Source organism: Zea mays, chromosome 8, assembly GCF_902167145.1.
Source record: "Zea mays cultivar B73 chromosome 8, Zm-B73-REFERENCE-NAM-5.0, whole genome shotgun sequence".
NCBI lineage: Eukaryota > Viridiplantae > Streptophyta > Magnoliopsida > Poales > Poaceae > Zea > Zea mays.
In genome coordinates, this window is record NC_050103.1 from 156,040,240 (window position 1) to 156,064,634 (window position 24,395).

Consider the following 24,395-nt stretch of genomic DNA (forward strand, 5'->3'; position numbering starts at 1 on the left):
ATGGGTCATAGCCACAAAGGATCAAGGGGAGGTGGGATCAGGTGTGGCCTCAACCTCCACCCACATCTCACGCACGCAGGAATGGAGAGCTGGCCATGGGGTTTTCCACCATGAGATCGAATCGGAGAGAATGGAGGAAGGGTAGAAGAGGATTGGCCATGGGATCCTCGGCCACGACGGTCTCCACGCCTGGGAGGGGTTGGGCTCGGTTTCTCTGCAGGGGAGAGCTGGGCACCATGGCCGCGCTGTTGTACTGCGTGGGGCGGGAGCGCGAGCAGGGGGTCGCCGTCTTGGAGTCCGCAGGGGCGGTGCCGCACGAGCAGGGGGTCGCCGTCTTGGAGTCCGCAGGGGCGCGTGTCCACTGGCTGCCGCGGGGGCGCGCGTCCACTGGCTGCCGCGGGGCGCGTTCATGTCGTGCCTGGTGAAGACCACGGCCGCCGATGGCCAGGGCTAGGGGCTGGGCGGTAGGGGAGGCTCGGCACGTGCAGTTGTGATGGTCGCGTCGGCCATGGGAGGAGAGAGGGGATACGCGCAGGGCGAAGCGCTCGCTCTACAAATAGCGACGGGAAAAGGCTAGGGGAGAAAGGGAGGGAGTAGAGAATTTCTTACTTGGGGAGAAGACTCGTCGGAGGAAGACGCTCGCGGTGAGTTCTGCGCAGCGAGGAATGGTGTCCAACGAGGAAGAGGAGAGGGAATGGTAACCGTGCGGAGGGCGCCTGTTGTGTGATTTGGATCTGGGAGGAGGTGCATATCCGTACCAAGAGTTATGTGACGGTAGGGGTAGATATATATAAAAAATATAGTGCGGATGGAGGTTACCAAATTCACCGCGGATCACGTCTAAGTCAGACGCGCGTGCAAACGGGCAACAATTTGAGAAGAGAAGAAACTGACACGCGGGCGTGCGCCCAGGATGACAGTGAGAGGGACGAGTGAGAGAAACAGGTGGATCCATGCATGGCGCATGAGACATTTGCATGACGAAACATGGCAAGCTGGGGTGGATAGGGGTAGATGAAGTTAGATGTCGGGGGTAGACAAGGTTAGACGGAGGGGTAGATGCTGAGGAGTAGACAAAGGGTAGACTGGGTTAACAGATATGAGTGGTATGTCGTTCGCGAGGAGAGGCGATGGTCGGTCTCGCAAAAAGGAAACGAGTTCTGGAACGAGCTCGATGAGAGAAAGAAAGAAGTATATATATATATATATATATATATATATATATATATATATATATATACTATCGGATTTTCAGAATATTTTGGTTTCCGCAAACATTAAGTTTTTGAAATAAAGAAAATAACAGAAAGGCTGAAGCTCACATTTAATACTCGAAAATCTTTCCAAAGGTTTTCAGAAGTTCACGAAAATATTTCTTGAGATAATTCAACATGTTTCGAGAAATCTTAGCACTCATAAACACTATGCAATGGCATGAATGCAACAATCGAAGCTTCTCTAGGATTTTATTTACTAAGCTTAAAACTTATATATAAAAATAATTCTCCATTTTTAGGAAAAGGGAAGGAAAGCGAAGAACTGAGAGAGTAACACCTGAATTTGGTGGATATTGGAAAAGAAATTTTATACCCCCAAATTCAGGGTGTTACAGATGCGAAGTCATGTCACTCCTCGACTGCTTCTCCGGTTACCACCAGATATACATGAAGGAGGAAGACAAGGCTAGCACCATCTTTATAACACCCTTCGGCACATATTGCTTCATCAGAATGCCGGAGGGACTCAAGAACGCCGGGTCCACCTTTTCCCGGCTTACCAAAACAGTGCTCGAAGGGCAAGTTGGCAGGAACATATTCACATATGTGGACGACATCGTCGTCGCCAGCAAGAGCAAGGAGGACCATCTCGCTGACCTCGCCGACACATTCGCGAACATGCGAGACGCACGACTTCGCCTGAACCCGGAAAAGTGCGTCTTCGGCGTTCGCCAAGGGAAAATATTGGGCTACCTGGTATCACACCGCGGCATCGAGGCCAACCCAACCAAAATTCAGGCCATCATCAACATGACGCCTCTGCAGTCCGCCAGAGATGTCCAGCGCCTGACGGGCAGGTTGGCTGCCCTCAACAGATTCATCTCCAAATCCGCCGAGCGAAGTCTCCCTTTCCTCAAAACTCTTCGTGGCGCAAAAGACTTCGCTTGGGGACCAGAGCAGGCAGCGGCCTTCGCCTCATTAAAACAGTACCTGTCGGAGTTGGCAGTCCTTACAAGCCCCGACTCTTCGCTACCCCTGTTGCTCTATGTTGCGGCTTCGCCGCATGCGGTCAGCGCGGCACTGGTGCAAGAGCAGACAATTGAGGGCGTGATCAGGCAGTGCCCAGTTTATTACGTCTCCGAAGTGCTGACACCGTCCAAATGTAACATGACAGAACTGGAGAAGATTGCCTACGCGGTTGTTATGTCTTCGCACAAATTGCGCCATTATTTTGAAGCATTCAAGGTACGAGTCACCTCAGACAGGGGACTTGGTGAATTGTTCAGAAACCCGGAGACATCGGTGAGGATTTCCAAGTGGGCGACCAAACTCTCCGGCTACCACATCAATTTCGAGCCTAGGACAGCCATCAAGTCACAAGTCCTGGCAGACTTCGTCGTCGACTGGACTGGGCCAATAACACAGACGGACCCGTCCGCAGAGAAGGTTTGGACGATCCACTGCGACGGGGCGTGGTGCCATGCGGGGGCAGGCGCCGCTGCAGTCATCACCTCACCCGCCGGGGTCAAGCACAGATACGCAGCACGCCTCAGCTTCGCTCTGGAATCTGACAGATGCACAAATAACATAGCAGAATACGAAGCAGTCATCCTCGGCCTCCGCAAGCTAAGGGCCCTTGGGGTCACCACCTGCATCATCAGAACAGACTCCAAGGTAGTTGCCGGCCAAGTCGAGAAAGACTATGCAGCAAAGGACCCCGCACTTATGCAATAACTCGCGGCCATCCAAAGTCTCGAGACACAATTCAAGGGATTCACCTTGCAGCATGTGGACCGGGCCAAGAATGAAGAGGCCGACGCACTGGCCAAGGCTGCCGCCAGAGGCGAGTCCCTGCCCTCTGACGTGTTCTACCATGTCATCGGCACGCCAGCCGTCCGGAGCCCCGAAGGACTCCAAATAACCAATGACAGCGAGGGCCACCGCATAGTCAACCATATTATGACTGAAGACTGGCGGGCACCAATAACCCTGTTCCTACAGGGGTATTACCACCCAACCGACATTAATGAGGCCAAGCGCCTCAAACATCGAAGCCGGGACTTCGCACTGATTGAGGGCCAACTCTACAAGAAAGGGGTCAGTCAGCCAATGCTTAAATGTGTCACCGAGACCGAAGGCGTCCAAATCCTGCGTGAAGTCCACAGTGGTACTTGCGGCTCTCACGCAGGGCCAAGGGCCCTAGCCGCAAAGGTGATCCGCCAAGGTTTCTACTGGCCCGCAATGATCTGCGCCGCAAATCGGGTTGCAAGGTCTTGCGAAGCCTACCAGAAGTTTTCTCCTCGGTCAGGCAGCCCCTCGCAATTCACAAAACTGATCGCCCACACATGGCCTCTACAGCACTGGGGCCTGGACATCGTCGCGCCCCTGCCCACGGCTCAGGGGAACCTTAAGTTCGCCTTCGTCGCTGTCGAATACTTTACCAAATGGATCGAGGCGAGGGTTGTTTCCACAATAACATCAAAGACCGCACAGAAATTCTTTTGGCAAAACATTGTTTGCCGCTTCGGAGTACCGTCCGAACTAACAGTCGACAACGGCAAGCAATTCGATAGCCAAGACTTCAAGGATTTTTGTTTCTCCATCGGCACCAAGCTGGCCTTCGCCTCAGTATATCACCCGCAGTCCAACAGAGTTGTGGAACGCGCCAATGGAAAAATTTTCACAGCTGTCAAAAAAATGCTCCTCGACGAAAAAAAGGGCAAGTGGGCCGATTTGCTACCTGAGGCGGTCTGGGCGCTAAACACGACTGAGTGCAGGGCGACCGGGTTCACCCCTTTTCGCTTTCTATATGGATCGGAGGCCATGACCCCACAAGAAATAAAACATGGGTCCCCGTGAATAGTTCCGTCAGCCGTCCCCGACGTGGACGAGCCCAATTCGAATGATCTCATCGATGGAGACCGAGTCTTCGCCCTACAGGCTCTAAATAAATACCAAGCCCAGACAAAAGCATGGCGCGACCACGCAGTCATCCCGAGGGAATTCAGCGAAGGGGACCTCGTACTCGTCCGAACAGCCCGGACAGTGTCCAGGGGGAAGCTGGAGCCCAAGTGGGAGGGCCCTTTCATCGTCAAGACGAAGGCTTCCCCCAGCGCTTACAGGCTCGCAACGCCAAACGGCGAAGACCTGGAGCACTCCTGGAACATCGACAATCTCCGCAAATTTTTTGTTTGACTCATCAGGGCCGATTCGCCCTTGTAATTCGCAAAAACAATTTTATTCTGGCCCGCACTCTTTTCCTCCCGGGGGGTGAGGTTTTTAACGAGGCGGAGTCATGTAATATACAAGCGAAAAATCCCCCGCAAAAACCTGCGTTGAAAAAAGACCGCGCCGACGGTCTTCGACATTCGACCAATACAAAGTCACCGCGAGGCTCAGCGCTGGCCACCCTCGCGTGCGACAAATCCGTGCAGAAGTCGCCTAAGGGTGCAGCCGGACTAGCACAACAAGTGCGAAAAATCGTAGTCTTCCGCGAAGACTATCCGTGCAGAAGTAGCCTAAGGGTGCAGCCGGACTAGCACAACAAGTGCGAAAAATCATAGTCTTCCGCGAAGACTATCCATGCAGAAGTCGCCTAAGGGTGCAGCCGGGCTAGCGCAACAAGCGCGAAAAATCGAAGTCTTCCGCGAAGACTATCCATGCAGAAGTCGCCTAAGGGTGCAGCTGGGCTAGCGCAACAAGCGCGAAAAATCGAAGTCTTTTGCGCCGGACGAAGCTTAACAAGTGCGAAAACGACTACGCCAAACTGTCCGCACAAAGACCGACTGCATCCGCACCAGACCAACATAACAAATACACCAGACCAAGTACGTAACGCCTTCGCGAACATAGCCGAATGTGCGAAGGCACACAACCTCATCATACAAGCCATTACACATGTACAAGCGAGGGCATCACACTCTACATCGGCTCAACCTTCGGAATAATTCTCATCTCCCTATAATTAAATAACATTATCCTAAGCTCCTACCCGCAAAAAGACTTCGCAGCTCCCCCTCACCTGCACTCACAGCGGCCGGCAAGGACAACAGCTCCTGCCTGCCAGCCCTACTCACCCGAAGCCGACCGCCGTCCGCCCCACTCACTCTACGCTTGGCAACCGCCCTTCGCCGCCTACGCCCAGTACTCGGACCAGGCACAACTTCAGCATCCGCAGCATGCGGCGAAGCCTCCACCGCCGCCGCGTCCAAGGCCGCGAAGTAGTCCAAATCCTCATCTGACAACTCCTCAGTCCACTCAACCGAACTCTCAGAGTCACCAAAATCAGAAAACTTAGATGCAGACCCATCCGATTTATTACCATCATCCACGGTCGAAGCCGCCAAAAAATTAGTAGTAGCGGTTGCGTGCGCAGGCCCAAAATCTTGAACCTGCGCAGCAACCAAGATTCAGCAACATATCCAAAATTCCCTAACTACCCACACCCACTAAGCCACCTGCGAAGACCTATCCGTCGCGGGATCCTCAGCCCTCGGCGCGGCAGTTGGCGACGGGCCTCCGCCGGCTGCAGTGGCTGCGGGGGCATCAGGAACGCCTTCGGCGGTTTCCGGGGGCGGCTCCAGGGCGGCCTCGGACATAGCCGCCGTCGGGTTCGGCTCCGGGTCAGGCAGCGCACTGTTCAAAGCCCCGAAGTCATCCACCCTCTCGCCACGCGCCGCCTGAGACACAACACACAGATTCAGCAAACCCACATATAGCCCACATTCAACAAACACCAAACAAAAGCCAAACATTACCTGACCCCTCGCCGTCTCGGCCCGCTCCCTGACCACCTCCTGTCCGTGGGGGCCCCACATCCGGTCGTAGAGGGCTCCCGCGAATTCCTTCACCACAGGGTCCTCAACCTTGTAGATATTGCGCTCGAAATCCTCATCAGCTTGGTCGAAGACCTCATAGTGCCGGCACCCTTCGCGAGAGAGCGCGTTCATCGCCCCCTCGCAGGTGACCAGGGAGGCATAGGACATAAACCCCTCCACGATGGCGGGAAGCGCCAGCAACTCCTCCTGTATCCACTCGAGGCAGCGAAGTCCGGGCTCTCGGTCCGGCACTTCGAAGTCAGCGGTCCGCGCGCCTAGCTCATGGTATGAATCCATAAGCTGTTTGCGTGTCCGCTCAGCCTCCGAGCGCGTCGAGGCCTCGACCCTCTCCACATGGCTCTGCAGGGCACTGAGCCGCTCCTCCAACTGCTCGGCGCGCTGCCTGGCAAGACTGCCCTCCGCCCGCGCCACATTGGCCTCCGCCTACGCAGCCTGCGCCTTGGCGAGGGCCTCATTAGCTTCCTTCCTTTCCTCCGCTAGTTGGCGCCGGAGGTCAGTTTTCTCACCCTCCAGCGCGGCCACCTTATCCGCCAGCTTGCGGCACTTACTGTCGGCGGCCGACTTTTCCCGGACGGCGTCAGCATGTTGCGTCCGAAGTCTCTCGACTTCGGCAGACACAACCGCCGTCAGGGCCCCCGACGCCGCGTGGTCTGCGAAGTCAGACGCCTACAAGACACACATAAGACCACAGCCCCAGCGAAGCCGGTAAAAAACCGAAGTCTAGCTCAACGCACCTGACTTAGTGCCTCCTGCATCTCCTTCAGCCGGCGGGACACAGCACCCGCCTCGTCCCTGACGGCAGTGAGTGCCGGTATCTCGCCGCCGGCACTAAGAGCACTGCCCTTCGCCCTGGGCACCACGGCAGCCGCCACTGTCGCCACGGCAGGCGGAGCAACAACAAGTTGGCCTTCGTCCGACCCTGCGACGTATCAACAGATTAAAAAAAACTCGAGCCAACGACTTACCAACAAGATAATCTTCCACACTAATGTCGGTGGCGAAGTCGGCGACGCGCTTGCCCGGCGGCAATTCTCGGGCCGCCTTCGCAGCCTCCAGCGCCCTGCTAGACGCAGGGGCGGCCTTCACAGACTTCGAACCACCGGCGGCAGCCGCCTTCGCAGCCTCCGGCGCCCTGCTGGATGCAGGGACGGCCGACTTTGCCGCCAGCGACAGCTGGCCTCCGCCGGGGGCAGCAGCCTTCGCAGCCCCCCGTTGCCTCTTCGGCCGGGCCTCATGAAGCCTGACGACCGCCTGGCGCTTCTGCGCAGCTCCCTGACGATCCTCGTCCATCACTGCCGACACAACAGCAGCGATATTCCGCCCGTAAGGAAACACTTTCCAATCACGAACCATGCGAGATGTAAAAAAGTCTTCGCCGGCCGCGCGGGGGATGGGAACATTCTTAGGCCACCAACCCCCGGTAACCCTCAGCATCCGCGCCGAAGACTCCCGGAGCTCGGGCGAAGACATCCTTTCCCCCGGGGCCGCGCATGTCCTCATCAACTCCCTAGCAAAACCATCAGAAACCCCCAGACCTCCCATAGCAATACCTAGTTTCCTCTTCTTAGACGACGGGGCAGCCGCCGGCGCGGGGTCGTCTCCAGTCTCTACCACCGGTTTCTTCCCGCGACGATCCACATCGTCTTGGCCGGGATAACCGCCATACGGCAGACGGTTCAACTCAAAAACCCTGTTCAAGCGGTCATTGGACCCGCGAATATCCCAGCTACGCTGGCCCTCTGTCTTCGGCACGTACCGACCGACGATCCGCACCGCCCCATCCTCTGCCTCACGAACGAAGGCGGCCGGATCGCGGCTATGCAGATCCAGCGCGAAGGCAGGACTTCGCACAGGCTTCCCACCATGGGAAGGCATCTGGCGAGGGCATACTTCACCCAACGCCCAGCCATGTGCCAAAGGCCATACCCCGTACGCCACAAACTCCTCAACCAAATCGCGCCCGCTGCTCAGGCCGGCGGCGCACCGAAGGGCCCCTTCGTCTGCATCCTCCTCCGCCACTTCAAACGGTGGGTATGTTGAGTAATAATGCGAGCACATCTCGGACACGGGGAGCCCCGGATGGTCTTCGACTGTGCCCTCCGCGACGTAGAACCAAAACTCATGCCAGTTGCCCCACTTGTTGCGGGCGCAAGGAACTAACTCGACTACCTCCATCGAGGTCTTGCCGGTCTTCGGCGTAAATGTACAGGACCCAAACTGGGCAACTTCATTTCCGATCATCCTCTTCTGCCAGTGCAGGCAATAGTACTTCGCAAAGACTTCGACTGATGGTTGTCCGTCGTACGAAGTCGTCGCCCAGACATACTTCGACAGAGCCACCACGGCATTCGGAGTCAGCTGATGGATCTGAACGTTAAATCTGCGCAGGACTTCTCCCACAAACCGGTGCGCAGGCAGGCGAAGACCAGCGGCAAAGAACGCCTCGAACACAACCAACTCGCCTTCCGGCTCGGGGACTTCCTCCGTCCACGGGACACGAGCGACTCCGCTGCCAAAGTAACCAAGCCGCTGCATATCTTGCACGCGGACCGACGACATCCGCGACACACCGAAATCGACCGTATCGCCGGCGCGCAACTCCTCCGCCGCCACAGTACTCAGCGTTTCCTCAGACGACGCGTCGGCCGGCGGCGTAGCGGCAGTAGAAGAAGAAGAGGTCGGCATCGCTACGTATCGTCGGCGGCGGCGGGCGGTCTGCTTCACTCGGGCCATATCTCCGGCGAACAAGAACAAGGAGGGCAGACGAGCAGCAAGATGGTGGAAAAGGCGGCTAGGGTTTTCACGGAGCGCGGAAAGATAAAGTTCAAAACGCGCCGCCCCCGCCCCCTTTTATACACAGGGCGCGGCGCTTCGGGAAACCCGCAGTCCAACAGTACGGTGTCAATCAACGGTCATGTCAAAAACCCCCGCGGAACCACTTCAAGCGAGGGCAGCGTCTCCGCCATCTAGCGACGTCTTCGGCACCAGATGACTTAGTCGAACTGGTCCCTCGGAGGGCAAATGTTGGGGCGAAGGCGAAGACGCCACCCTTCGCTCGATGCCTTCGCCGTAGTCGTTGGTCCAACGGAGACAAGACAACGGGCAGGGACACCCTTCGCCCCACACGACATCGGACGAAGACCCGTGACGAGGTCGTCCCACCTTGCGACCTCGTCCAGCATGGAGGCCCACGTGTAATCCGGCCCATTGTAACAGGCCATGCGTGGCCGCTGCGGGTTACGGGCCTAATTTGTAAAGGCATCCCTGTAATTACAGTCTGTAACCCCGCTTTATGGGAATATTCAGGGGATAACCTAGGTGTCTGAGGGCACATGCGTCCTTAACACAGGACGCTGGGCACTCAGATACCTATAAATATCCCCGCACAGTGCCCTTGAGAGGCTAGATTAACAGAGCTTTTGCCATCTCGTGCGAGAACCCTGTTTACGTCAACTTTCACCCCCGTTGGATCCCCTTGCACCTGGTAGCAAGTTCCAACACATAGACTTAATGAATCAAGACATTGAATGACTTAAGGCATGAGACATAGCCACCTAGCATACTAGTGACAGCAAAAACATGCTAATAGTCAAGATCTCAACACATCCTACACATGCTAATAGACATTGAATGACTTAAGATCTCAACACATCCTACACATGCTAGGTGCTGATCTCAACGGTGAACAATTTTTGGATTTAGCAAGTAATAGTCAAGTTCACAATTATAAAAGCAGGTTTAGCTCAACAACATTGTATCAACATGAGCAAAAGGAGTCTGAGCATGCCATAACATCATCATGTACACAGAGGACATACTACTAAGAGCATAGTTACATTCTAACAGTTATATAGATGAAGCTCAAAATGATACATGAGATGCAAATACAGATATGATACAGAAATAAAAAAGCAAAAGGGCTATAAACTACATGAAAAGTAGAAGAAAGAAAAAACAAAAGAGAGCCCTCGATCAAAAAGGGAAGCAAACACCCAATTACTCTCGCAAATGAGCAAATGTAGACTGATCAAGGGGTTTAGTCAAAATGTCAGCAAGCTGTCTATGTGTATCAACGTGGTATATATCGATGTCGCTTATCTTATAATGTTCTGAAAGAAAGTGAAAGCAAACAATAATGTTCTTGATCTTCGAATGCAGCACATGATTCTTGAGAACACTTATGAACTCGTGCTATCGCAAAGTAAGGGCACCTGATGAAAATACAAGCCAAAATCCCATAAAGTAGCCATCATCCAAATCAGCTGCGAGCAATAGTTAGCGGCAACGACATACTCGGCTAGATAGTGGCAACAACAACTAGCGACTTGATGTTGATCTGCCCTTTTAGATCTGGTTTGGTGATAGGAGAATTAGAGGGAATCTATGGGAAAGGAAATCTCTTGGTACTCAATTTTAAATAGTAAGGGATTTACTCTCCATAGTTTCCCTCTAAATCAGTTGTCTCCCAACCAACAAGTCCCAAAGATATGTAGTGTCCAACATCAACTATAAGACTGTATCCAGCAGTTTACGCATATGGTCACTCAAATTATTGTTTTGTACTGTAAATTGTACTGTTCTGCACTTTTCGCAGAGTGAGGTTTGAATGTGTGTATGTGGATGGGCAAGATGCTAGAGCTAGGCCAAGGCGCATATCATACTAGTCTCCGACGTTGACATCGTTAACGAGTAAGCGGTCGCAATCGGCTGCCCGCGCCTCCACGTGAACCTCACCTTCGACATCGTCTGGCTACGGCTTGCACCCTCCAGCTCCAACATCACATTCCTCTACAATTGCAAGAAGAACATTAGACCATCTCCAACAGGTCGTGTAAATACCCGTGCAAAATACAATTTTGTATTATGGATTACACTGTTTGCAGAGTAAAGTTTAAGATAAAGAGTTGGATAAGGAATCAGCTGAACATATTACCCTACCCTCTGTCGTGGAACTGAGTGGGTGCCCACAACAACAAGAAGATAGAAGTAGGCCGTGGATGGCGGGATCATGGGTGCTGAGGCGTACGTATACATGTCCAAATAGGCAGGTCGAGCCGACCTGGCCCGAGCCTGGCTAGGCTCGGCACGGATTGGGATCATGTTGGCCTGACCCGGATTAGTAAGCGGGTCGTGTCGTGCCTGTCCACGGGTCTCGAACGAGGCTCAGACACAACATGCTAAGATATTAACCGTGTCGGGTCGGCCCACGGCCCGACAGGCCTAACAAGTCTATAATAGTATATGGCATTTAAATGATAAAACATATGTTAAAATATACATATATGAAAGTTTAAACCATAGTTATTAGCTCTAACACCTATTTACACCCACATAACCAACAAAACAAATATTTTTACTGTATTTTATACTATATATTCAAGTATAATGTATGTATTTGTATTAAAAAATAGGAAAAAAATTAAAAACGGGTCATGTCTAGCCTGTCGTGCCGCGTCTTAGACCCAGACACGACTTAGTCACCAGGCCGAGCCAACCAGTGCCTGAGTTTCGGACCGCCCGACCCGCCTGGACATCTATTGGCGTACAAGCACGGGTGCGAGGGCGTGGTGGTGGCGCTGCCTGTGCTGGATGTACCCAAGAAGGGCTTGTTCGGTTCTACCTTCCATATGGATTGAGGGGGATTGAGGGGTTTCAACTCTAGTAAGTCAAAAACTCTTCTAATCCATATCAATCTCCTCTATCTATATGGATTGAAAATAGGCACCACTGGCGGTCCGCCTCCGGAACGGGTCGCTCCGTCGGTTGCTGCAGGACGGGTTCGAGCTGAACTACAACACTCACTCCGAGCAGTGCGACCGATGCGAGGGCTCCGCCGGATGGTGTGTGGCTACCAGCGCGAGGAGACGCCCGCCGGCGGGATGACATTCGCCTGTTTCTGCGACGGCGGCCAGACCACGGGCCGATGCGGTGCCGGTATGTCTCTGTTTTTTTTTCTTCGAACAAGGTTTGGCATGTGTTCTACCGTTTCAACTAGTAAATGATTACATTGAGCTAGCCACACATTTTCTTGAATGATTTTCTTTGATTAAACTGATGTTTTCTTTCATGACGTGAACAACGGGCCTGCAAGCTGCCACATACCTAGGGAGACTATTTCGTGACCTTCTTTACACGTCTTCTCTACTCGCCACTGGGAGTTGACGCCGCTCGGTCGTCCCACTTTGTGACGTTCAACCAGAGTCTAGAGATGTAATTCTCTGCGAATACAGGACTAGTTGGAGCTAACAACGCAGCTTGACGAGGGTGAACCCAGCTCCACACCTCGTCTACCACGTCTTCTCCTCGCCATGGCTGCTCACCTACCACGCCTCCCCGTCCTCCTCCTCGTCCTCCTCGCTGCCCATGTCGTCTCCACCTCCACCCGTGCCGAGCCTCTTCTTCCCAGCACTTACAACGTCTCCATGTGCTCGGAATCGTTCTGGTGCGGCGGCGTCGAGATCCGCTACCCGTTCTATCTTGCCAACGCAACCGCCGACTACAGCGGGAGCTACTACTCCTGCGGCTACACCGACTTGAGCGTTTCCTGCGAACTCGAGGTCGAGGGGCCGCCGACGACCTGGACCCCTACCATCCGTCTCGGCGGCGACAACTACACCGTCAAGAACATCTTGTACGACTATCATACCATCTCACTGGCGGACAGCGATGTGCTCGGAGGCGGCGAGTGCCCCGTCGTCCGCCACAACGTCAGCTTCGACGAGACGTGGCTGCACAACGCCAGCGCCTTCAACAACCTCACCTTCTTCTTCGGATGCCACTGGGGGCCACGCGATACACTGCCTGAATTTGCCGGCTATAACATCAGCTGCGACGGGTTCAGTACTCCAACTATCAGCGGTGGAGGCTCCTTCGTGTTCAAGACTGAAGATCTTGACGAACAAGAGGAGCAGGATTTCGCTTCACACTGCGACGAGGTTTTCTCCGTGCCAGTGGGAAGCGAGGCTCTGCGGGCGACCGACACCTTCAGCCTCTCAAGGTACGGGTACGGCGAGCTGCTTAGGCAGGGGTTCGAGTTGGAATGGAATCGGACATCGGAGGATCAGTGTGGCCAGTGCGAGGGATCGAGCTCCGGCGGACGGTGCGCCTACAACCAGAAGAGAGAATTCCTGGGCTGCTTGTGCAGCGGAGGGAAGGCGGGCAACCCGTTCTGCAAACCCTCAAGTAAAGTCCTGAACCGAGCCTCCCTTATTTTTTTTTCATTTTTTGCAATCACCAGAGAGCACGCATCGGTTGCGTCAGTAGCTTGCAACCTCGTAGCTAGCCCCGCAGTGTCCCCTGTGTGCGAGTACCGCGCTGCTCCAGCTTGCCTCCTGCTAACGCCTAACGGTGAATGCTTCATGCTTGACATGATCTAGCTAGTCTACACTTTGCTTGGGGTTTGCCTGGGAGCTGGAAATTCTGTGGCTCCTGTTTGCATCACTCGACAAGGACGCTTTCAGACTTGCGAGTCTCGTTCTGCTTTTGCACCAAATCCGTGTTTTTTCATTTCGTGATCGAGATTAATCCAGCATAGAGATGACAATAGGTATCCGAAACTCAAAACTCAATAGGTTTTTACTCTATTATGGTACAAGTTTGAGTCAATTTTCATATCATAGATTTGTTAATAGGCACAAATCTATATCCAACAGGTTCATAGATACGGGTTTGTTCCTACAATAATCAAATCCGTAAACCCATGAGTTTTTTAGACCCGACCAAACCTAGTGCATATTGTCATTTTATTTTATAAACGAACAATATTATCTCTCTATTTACTTTCTATTTTTTATCGGTTGGTGAATGTATAAGTAGTTGGTGAGAGTGTTGCTTGCTTGCTATTATAATATTTAGTTATTTACTAGTGTTATATATGTGGTGATGGATAACTTAGTGCAAGGTCACTTGATTATACAACTTATTATTTGTATTCATTCTTTCTACTAATAATTTTTATACCAAATCATGAACTCGGTGTTTATCATATAAATTTTGGACCATGATCTCATTAATCATCACGATAGTTATTGATTATGAGAAAAACAAACATATTGGAGATAAAATCCTCGGCTAACCCGTTAACCCGATGGGTACGGGTTTGAACAGAATTTCAAACCCATTATGAATATAAGTTTTTTAACAAATATAGATATGTTTCACGGATAGAGTTTGAGATGACAAAATCCAACGGATTTGTTGCCATCTCTATCCGGCGGCCCTTACCGTGCTCCACGAGCAGAGGTCGTATCCCTCTTCCCGTGTCGCCTGCTTCGCGTTGCCGAACGGAGACGTTTGGTAGCGTTGGCCGGCTCTAGCAGTCGGGTCAATTTTTTTTGTTGTTGTTTTCGATGTTGTTGGATTTTTGTTCCGTATAAGCCATGTTTTAGTAATTTATTTAGTCCAGCCGAATCCGAGACGTGTTTGCTGGGTTGGAGACTTGGAGTTGCTAGTCATGATATGCTTTCTACTCGGTTTGATTTCAACCCAGTTAGGCTATATTTGATACTCCAGTATTTATTCCAATATAAATGGTTTGAAAGGGATTAAGGTATAAATTAGTTTAATTTATATCTTTAATTCCTCTCAACCCATATGTATTGGGCTGAATACTAAGTATCCAAACAAACCCTTATTTAAGATGCATTTCCTTTAGGTCTCGTTTGTTTCGTTGGAATTGAATTCTATTTTAATAATTATAATATATTTATATATGAAATATATTTGAATATTATCCTAAATCATATGAGAGAGATAGTTATATACTACATTTATGTTATATCGAAGCAAGTAAAAGAGTGTGATATAAGTTGTGCATCGGAAAAATAGTATGTAAATCTATAAAATCAATTTCCATCTCTCACCCAATGAATTTGAGATAGGATAATATGATAACTTTGTAAAGTGGTGGAATATCACATTCTAAAAAAATAGTCTATTCCATTAGTAAGATTCCAATTCCTCAAAATGAAAGGGAAACAAACGGGACCATAGTTACACGTGGCCACTGTTGTGTGGGGGTGGGGGTGAGGGGGGACAGGCCAATCCTACTCGTCAGTGCTCATTCGAGAGCAAAGATACCGAAGGAGATTAGAGAGACTAAAAACTTTTTACTATTTAAAATTAGATAATAAGACGATTTAATCCCGTTCCATATCTTTGCTCTAAACAAACCCTCAATGATCATATATCTCGAAAGATCCGGCCGGCTGTTCTTTATTTATCAAGTGATGACTGCTGACCGCTTATAGAATATATATTTTAAAGCAAAATTTCTTCTACAGCAGTAAAAGGACTAGACGAAACAATGATGCATTTCTCTAACAAAAGAAAGTAGAATTATCAAGCGGAGAGCCAAGACCAAAAGCCTTGCATCTATGGGCGTCAACCAATGATACCGCGACGGAACCACCCCAGCTGGTCTATACTGTCTGTCACGACCCAGCGAGTAACCGTGTGGCTACGCTGTTAGCTTAGGACTCGACGAAATGCTCGATTCATTAACAAACCAGCTCACGAGTTAAATGATTTATTATATAACGAAATTATATGCATATTATTTACCAGTGTGACGACAGAGGGCATAGGTGGGCAATATTCAGCTCCTCTAATTCTATAGGGATTGTTAATTTCTTTAGCTAATTATCATGTAAACGATATAAAAAATGTTTCTAACAGCACCTCGGTCCACCCTAATCTTAGACCCTAGCTTCGCCCATGTCATTTACGTAACAATTGGTAAATATGTTATACATGTGTAGTGTCTATGTCCTATGAATTAAACTAATGATTGATGAATTGTGCTTATATATTAAATTGGTCTATGCGAATATAACTATGTGTTAAACTGATGAATATGTGTGTGAATTGTGAATTGATAAGTGACGAGTTGTGTCTAATTTAGTGTTATATTGATGTGTTTTATGAAACTATGAGTATAATTAATATTTTCTATAATTAAATTTGTTTGAAATTAACTAGAAATTGATTATTATATATATATATTGTTTTCTGCTCTAATTCGCAAGCTAAACAAGCAAGCTCAAGCTCGTAAACGAGCCGAACCGAGCTGACTCTGTGGCTCATTAACTTAACAACCCGAGCCGGGCCAACTTGTTAGCTTAACGAGCCAGCTCGAATACGGACGAGTTGAGCCGAGCTGGCATGATATCCAGCCTTAATTAGGCTCGTACCAGTGCAACATATCCCTCTCGCCTTTGTCACGTCCAGACATGTCAATGGGCCCCGATTCCCGCAAGGAATTCCTCTATTAAGAGATGAGGATGAGAAAGTTTCTCCCCACGGAAAAATTCTCTCCTGACGCATAAACGGGGACAACACTCCACATCCCCATTCCTCGTGGGGACCTATTAAACTTACATATGGTGATGTTTTCATGTAAAAGTTAATGATAAAAATAAATAATTACGTTGTCAAGATATCACTTTTTGTACAAATGTGCTCATTCTGATGTAGGCATATTTTTTCTTACATCTAACAATGTGTATAAGTGAGAATGTTTTGTATTAATAACAAAGTAAGTATGTCCTAATTATAATTTAAGCGGGGCCGGGTATCCCCGATGGGGATTTATACCCTTGGGAAACGAAGATGGGGAAGAAATGTCCTACACAAGTTTTCATGGCGATCCTCGCGGGGAACTTTTTCGTCGTGGGGATAGGGATGGGGAGCTAAAACCCGATGAGGAATTCCTCGTTGCCATCCCCAGTCACATCAACTCTCGACTCCACTATTGTCTATGCTGCATAGTCTATGGTAGACTATAGCCTCAGCCTATAGCACATCAGCTTTTCTATTTCAGAATTAAGTAATTCATGCAGTTTTATTTCAACGCTCGAAAATTACACAACATAATATTTTTTATTGAATTAAAAATTATAAAGTGCATACAAATCAAAATAAAAAAATATTATAATTAAAACATATATAAATCTAATCGGAGACCTCGATCTTATCCTCGTCTTCCACCACCTCTTTCCGTTTTGCTTCTGGTTCCTCTTCTTCGTCATCAACCAGACCACGTCCTTTTTTCGAACATCTTTATGGCCTTGGCATGGGTTTATCTTTCGGCTAGGTCCATATCCCTGGTTGAATGGCTCTTTAGAATATTCCGTTGCTTTAAAAGCTTGGTCTTCACTAATCCACCCCACAAGTTCTTCATTTTAAATGCTTCACTTGTTGACCGTTGCTTGTGGCTTCCTTCCCTTTCCCCTTCACCTTCATCTTTAACGCAGCCGCCTTTGCCCTATCACGCCCTACTGATCGGGGCACTTCCTTCTTGGTATCTTTAGTGCCTCCAGAACTATATTCACTAGAGACTCCGAGTCGGGTTATCTTATTCGTAGTCCCATTTTATCCTAGAACCTCGTCATTGCTGCCTCCATGACCATTGCCTCGTCTGCTCCGCTCTGATGCAACTTTTCTTCTCGAAGGTAGTATCCATTAAACTTGGTCACCTCCTGGTTGTAGGTGCCCTAATGATTTTTAAGTTGCTTGGCGGTTTGAGGATATCAAGGGTCGGAGGTGGAGTTATATGTTGTCGCTATTTGACTCCAAAAACATGATCCAAACTTATTATTGACGGGGGTTGAATTATTAGAATGCATATTCCAAGAATTAACCTATAATATAAGTAAACTACAAATATAAATATTAAATAAATGAGAAATGATTCACTCACCAACTTTTCCTCATCGTCATTCATCCATTCTAGCCTCTTTGGACGCTTTTCTTTCGGCCCAGGATTTTCCTCAGCTTGGTTTTCAAATCCAACATATTGGACATGTATGTGAAATTGGAGGAGGTGGTCCATACAGAGGTGGAGCATATGCAGGAGGGGCATACGGAGGTACTGAGAAAGAAGTTTGACTTCCATCCGCAGCAGGTGGAGGGGCATACAGACGTACCGAGGAAAAAGCTTGAATTCTGGCTTGGGAAGTTGGAGGTTGACCATATGAAGGCGGCGAGTATGAATACAGATGATAGGAAAAGGTTATGGTAGTGGTGGACGCGCAACTGAAAATAGTGCATGGGGACTGAAGCTGAAGCATCAGAGCGACAATGTAGTGGAGAGACTCATCAAACGGAGGGGTTTGTGACCCATCGGACTACAAGAGATCTATGAAGGTGTTCAAATCTAGGGACCAACCCGACATTGTGTGAACAGAGGGGAGTTTGGAAGAGAGAAACGAAATGAAATGGTGTGTGGAATGAGATCAACCCAAGTAGAGGTACTTACAAAGGGATTGGGATGAAATTTGTGATTTTTTTGCAATTTTTTATTTTTTGGATTCCAAACGATCAAAAACAACTAGTTGCAATAGCTAGCACACGTGAACCAATTGAAAGCCCCCACCTTGCTCTCGTTCGCGCCAGCGCGTCACCCACCCACTGCGCCCTCTCATCCTCCTTGCCCGAGAACGTGCTTCAGAGCAGGCGAGAGTGGGGCGATATCGCCCACTCTCATTGGGCACGGGCGGTATCGCCCGAGGGATGCATCTCTCCCTCCTCTCACCCCGGGCCAGGCTACAACAGCCCCCTACTGCCCAACCACTCGCCCTCGTTGGCACCAACCATACTACCACAACACTCCAATGCACAGTTTTTAATGTTAGCCTATAGTCACCTTAGCATCACATCATATTTCTTCTACAAAATCATATTTAGAACGAAACATGATGTTTTGCTTGGAATTTTTTCGGTGGAGTAGAAAAAATATAATCCAAAAAAATTACGTAAAATACGTAAAATAAAAAATATAGCTCCTAAAAGTTAAAATTACTCATCATTATCACCCTCCTCGTTTTCTTCCTCGTCTAGTTTTAATTGCGTGATCAATTTTTCAGAACCAACCTAGACCCTCCTCATACCAGTGGTGGATTGTTTCAGTAACTTGGTGAACTGGTCGTACAATTTTTTGATTGATTTCTCGTGTCACTAACCTTGAATAACTGCTTTGTTATGGTTTTCTTCTGGACAAGGGACTCATTGGTACTCATTCATGGTCCCTAACCCTTGTTTTGTGCTCTTGCCCAATCACGACCAATAGGGTGTGGTGGTTTGGCACTATCAGACGATGTAGAGTTATAATCACCCTCCACGTTGAGGCAAGATCATTTGCTCTCATTGCTAGAGTTTGAATCACCATGTCACGTGCACCACTTGAATTGATGATGAAGAGCACACCATTAGTTTCATCGAGCCTGTTGTGGAAGAGTAGCATCACATTATTTGATCTGCTTGGTAGGTTATACGTGGTCGATATTTGGCACCAAAAGGTCAAACATTTTTGTTGTTTCCCTCAAACCTTTTTTGGCCTCAAAAAGGTCAAACCTTTTTTGGCTTTCCATCCCTGTCCCCACGAACAGTCACGAGTAACTTTTTATCCCATCCACGTTCGCGTGGGGGAATTTATCCCCATGGGAAATCTATCCCTGTTAGAGAATGTAATATTTTCGAGGCAAGGTCAAATTGATAAACCAATATAAATTGAACAAATAAGATTTAAAATTACAAGAGAAATCTACTTTAGAGTTGAGCTTGCTATTTTATAAAAGGCTATGTGTTGAATTTTTATTATAACTTTAACATATCAATGGATTGATTTTAGATTAAGAGAAGTTCGTGGGGGCGGATATGCGAGGAACAGGGATGGGGAATGGTTCACCATTCTCGTCCCACGAACCCGGCAAGGACTAAATTTTTCTCGTTTCAATCTCCGTGGGGACTAAATTACACCTATTCCCGTCCACTAATAAAGGGATACCCCGCGGGGAATTAGGGATCACGTCCCCATTTCACATTTTTAGACTTCTCACATTGAGCAACAACAAAACATTTTATGAATTTGTAGCCATTTTACTTATCTAAAACAATTACTATTGAATCTTAATCATTTTGTGCAAAATAAAGAATGAACTAAATTTTGGGTCGGGTGTGGGTCACCCGTAGGTTGAAATAAAAACTCGCACCCACAACGTGAAACTTTGGGTCAGATGCGGGTTACACCCGCGGATTAAAATCTCTACCCATACCCACACCCGTCAGATCGAGTACCCAAAGATTTTGGGTTTGCGGGTTAAATTGTCATCCCTAGACACGAGCGTGATGGAGGATTTGGAAGTTTCGCAATGCGTACTTACCAAGTGTTTGGTTCTATGGATTAAACTTTAGCATGTGTCGCATTAGATGATTGAATGCCTATTATGAGTATTAAATATTGTCTAATTATTAATCAAATTACACAAGTGAAGGCTAAACAACTAGACAAATTTATTAAGCCTGATTAATTTATGATTAGCAAATATTTATAGTAGCAGCATCTTAGTGAATCATGAACTAATTAGGTTTAATAGGTTCGTCTTAACGTTTAGTTCTTATCTATGTAATTAGTTTTATAAGTAAACTATATTTAATATTCCTAATTAGCCTCCAAACATCCGATATAACATAGACTAAAATTTAGTGGTGGTGCTGCTGGCTCCTTTTCATTTCATCCGACATAATGTTTTCCTCCCAATTTATTGTGTTGTTTTGTTTGTGCTTTAAAAATGACTTGTCCTCTGCTTGCTGTATCAAGGTCGTGATGTGTGCTTAACTTATTCCCTTCCTTGCTAGCTGCCCTTAGCATTTATATAGGGGTATTTGGTTACAGGGACTAAAGTTTAGTTTAGTCCGTATCCAATTATAAAACTAATTACATAATTAAATACTAAAATACCAAAATACGAGAAAAATTATTAAACCTAATTAATTTATTATTTGGCAAATGTTTATTGTAACATCACATAAGAAAAGCATAGACTAATTTAGTTTAATAGGTTCGTCTTATCATTTAGTCTTGATCTGTATAATTAGTTTTGTAATTAGACTATATTTACTATTTTTAACTAGTATCCAAACACATTAAATGTGACATGGATTAAAATTTAGTTAGTGACCTTAGGCTTTTAGAGTTGAGTTAGTTGTAGCTTGGTTTAGTTACTTGTTTGTTCTCTTACGTTTATTTAGGACCTCTCTATAATGTTTTATCACCTTCTTAATACAAATTAAAATACGCAGCTCTTGCGTATTGCAGGCGTGTGTGTTCCTATATTTTTTAGCTCAATTATGAAGGAAATTATTCTCAGCGAGCATATAACCGTTTTCGAGGTAAAATGAACTAAAAGCATATGGGCCTGCCTGTTCGCATAAGTACACCCTCCGTCTAAAAAGAATAAAAATCTCATTTCTTGATGAGTCAAAGAAGTTCAAATTTAAGAAAATATATGTTACGACACGAATATTTATAATGCGTAATAAGTACTGCTAGATTAATTTTAAAATAAAATTTTCATAATAAACCTATTTGAAGATACAAGTATTGGTACTATTTCTAATAAATCTAATCAAACTGGTGTTATATCTTTTGTAACAAATTTGTGCTTTATGTTTCTGGTTGACGTGAATCAGCTTAATCTTGCTGAAATCTAACATTGTCTTTTGTTCGTTGGCATACAGGATCAAAAAGGAATGAAGGACCTATTGTTGGTAAGAGCCTATAGCCAATACCCATGTTCATTTCGTCTAAAAGAGCAGAAGAAAAGCATATGATGAATTATTGCCATGTCTTGTTTAAAATACAGAATTCTCAAAAACAAAAACAAAAAAAAACTTGGAATCCACTAACCACTGATAGCATTGTAGAAAATTTCATCCTCCCTTTGGGCAATACACTGATGAGTTTACATGCTGACTAGTGGTGCATTTGTTCTTTGCCAATTGAGTTTTTAGAATGCTTTGCAGCTGAATTCACTTGTGGTGTTTTTTTTTTGTGTGATGCAGGTGCTGTTGTTGCCGTTGCATTCCTGTGTCTAGTCATTCTCACATGCTTCTTGGCTTGTAGACATGGTTCGCTGCCCTTCAAATCGAAGAACAAACCAGGGACAAGGATTGAGTCCTTCCTACAGAAGAACGAGAGTAGTATACATCCGAAAAGATACACCTACGCGGACGTGAAAAGAATGACAAAATCCTTCGCTGTGAAGCTAGGCCAAGGTGGGTTTGGTGCTGTATACAAAGGCAGCCTCCACGGCCGACAGGTAGCAGTCAAGATGCTGAAGGACACCCAAGGTGACGGCGAGGAATTCATGAACGAGGTGGCTAGCATCAGCAGGACTTCTCATGTCAACGTCGTGACACTTCTAGGGTTTTGCTTGCAAGGGTCGAAAAGAGCACTGATCTACGAGTACATGCCCAATGGTTCGCTCGAAAGGTATGCCTTCACCGGTGACATGAACAGTGAGAATTTGCTAAGCTGGGAAAGACTATTTGACATAGCGATTGGCACGGCCAGAGGGCTCGAATACCTACACCGGGGATGCAACACTCGGATCGTGCATTTTGACATCAAGCCACACAACATCCTGTTAGACCAGGATTTCTGCCCTAAGATCTCTGACTTTGGACTGGCCAAGCTATGTCTGAACAAAGAGAGCGCTATCTCCATTGTTGGCGCAAGAGGGACGATAGGGTATATCGCCCCGGAGGTCTACTCAAAGCAATTTGGAACGATAAGCAGCAAGTCTGATGTCTATAGCTATGGGATGATGGTCCTTGAGATGGTTGGAGCAAGGGACAGGAATACAAGCGCAGATAGTGACCATAGCAGCCAATATTTCCCTCAGTGGCTTTATGAACATTTGGACGACTATTGTGTTGGTGCTTCCGAGATTAATGGTGAGACCACAGAGCTCGTGAGGAAGATGATAGTTGTAGGTCTGTGGTGCATACAAGTGATTCCGACTGATCGGCCAACAATGACGAGAGTCGTCGAGATGTTGGAAGGGAGCACAAGTAATCTAGAGTTGCCACCCAGAGTTCTCTTGAGCTGACAAAGCGTAGATATTTTTCCTATCAAATGCTGCTTCCAGGTCACACAAATGCAAATATTTGTGGAGACGAGTGCCCAGTAACCTCATACACTGTATCTGTATGACAAAAGTCCCACGACTCACTGGACACGGAAATGTCGCTTGACTACGCCAATTTTCTAAAAAGATTGGCACAATTAATGGGGCTTATAGCGGTAACTTTGGTTCGCATTAGTCTAGGATTAGGGTTGAATATTGATCAAACTCGACGCAGCTTGGTCGAGCTCAAGCTAGCTCCGCTCAGCTTATTAAAGAATCCAGCTAGAGAATCAACCCAGGTCGTTTACGAGTTAATTTGCTGGCTCGTTTAGGTCGTAAATCACAACAAAAACAATATACACATATATACAATAATATAATTAATACTAGTTAATTCTAGACTAGTTTAACACTAGAAAAGAGTAATGATACTCATAATTTCACATACAATGTCAATCCAACACCAAATTAATACACTTCATCACTTATTAGTTCATCTAACCAAGTGTAAGCTTTGATTTACTAACAAATGGTGGGTGCTTTTCTTCCACTTATTCAGAAAATTGAGAAAAGACTTGCGTCAACCTCTGTCTTCTTATCCTAGGCTGGCAGATTGCAAATGGTTAATGCAATCTTCTCCTCACTACCAACATATTACATGTGCACCCTCGAGCTCCCAAAAACGGTGATCAAGCATATTGACAAATTGAGAAGACACTGCCTTTGGAGAGAAGCACATATAAATGCAAAGAAACCTCCTCAAGTAGCCTGGAAAACAGTTTGCAAGCCAAAAATTCAGGGGGGATTGGGTGTGATAAATTTAGAGCTACAAAACAAAGCCCTTATGAAGAATCTGCACAAGTTCTACAACAGAGCTGACATCCCATGGATTAACATCATCTGGGCCAATCATTATAGCCATTCACTGCCCTCGGATAAACCAGTTGGCTCTTTCTGGTGTAGAGACGTCCTTAAAACTCTAGAATTTTTCAAAGGAATTGCTCGGGTGGAGATCGGAGATGGAAAAACAACTTTTTTGTGGCATGACAATTGGGATGGTATGCGCAAATCGGTACGATACCCAGAACTTTGGTCTTTCGCCTCAAGCAAAGACATCACCATCCATCAAGCAAGAATGGCAGCCTCACATGAGATGTTTCACACTCCTCTGTCGACGGAGGCCTTTGAGCAGTTTCAAGCTTTGCATGATCTTTTGGTTAATCTTCCGCATAATGATCAGAGAGACAAATGGCTCTGCAATGGCTCCTCTAGCCTTTTTTCATCGCAAAAGGCCTATTCTCATATGACGGGCAACCAGTGGACCCACCCCATCTTCACTTGGCTGTGGAAATCAAAATGCCAACCTAAACACAAGGTCTTCTTCTGGCTTCTGCTTAATGAGAGCACCTAGAGGGGGGTGAATAGGTGATCCT

General features: G+C 47.6%; 1 protein-coding gene and 1 pseudogene across 1 annotated transcript; both read left to right on the plus strand.

Moving 5' to 3' along the window:
- The first annotated feature begins 236 nt into the window (after positions 1 to 236).
- On the plus strand, positions 237 to 12,112 carry LOC109941927 (uncharacterized; annotated as a pseudogene).
- A 112-nt stretch (positions 12,113 to 12,224) lies between these two features.
- On the plus strand, positions 12,225 to 23,142 carry LOC103636195 (LEAF RUST 10 DISEASE-RESISTANCE LOCUS RECEPTOR-LIKE PROTEIN KINASE-like 2.3). The gene is made up of 3 exons (XM_008658546.2): positions 12,225 to 13,237; positions 21,572 to 21,601; positions 21,896 to 23,142. Exons 1-3 carry the CDS (start codon positions 12,364 to 12,366, stop codon positions 22,942 to 22,944), a joined length of 1,953 nt encoding a protein of 650 aa, XP_008656768.1. The 5' UTR covers positions 12,225 to 12,363; the 3' UTR covers positions 22,945 to 23,142.
- The last annotated feature ends 1,253 nt before the right edge of the window (positions 23,143 to 24,395 follow it).

Coding starts and splice junctions, on each gene's coding strand:
- LOC103636195 (XM_008658546.2), top strand. CDS start 12,364: ATGGCTGCTCACCTACCACGCCTCCCCGTCCTCCTCCTCGTCCTCCTC. Junction 13,238..21,571: donor CCCGTTCTGCAAACCCTCAA/GTAAAGTCCTGA, acceptor GTTGGCATACAG/GATCAAAAAGGAATGAAGGA. Junction 21,602..21,895: donor GAATGAAGGACCTATTGTTG/GTAAGAGCCTAT, acceptor TGTGTGATGCAG/GTGCTGTTGTTGCCGTTGCA.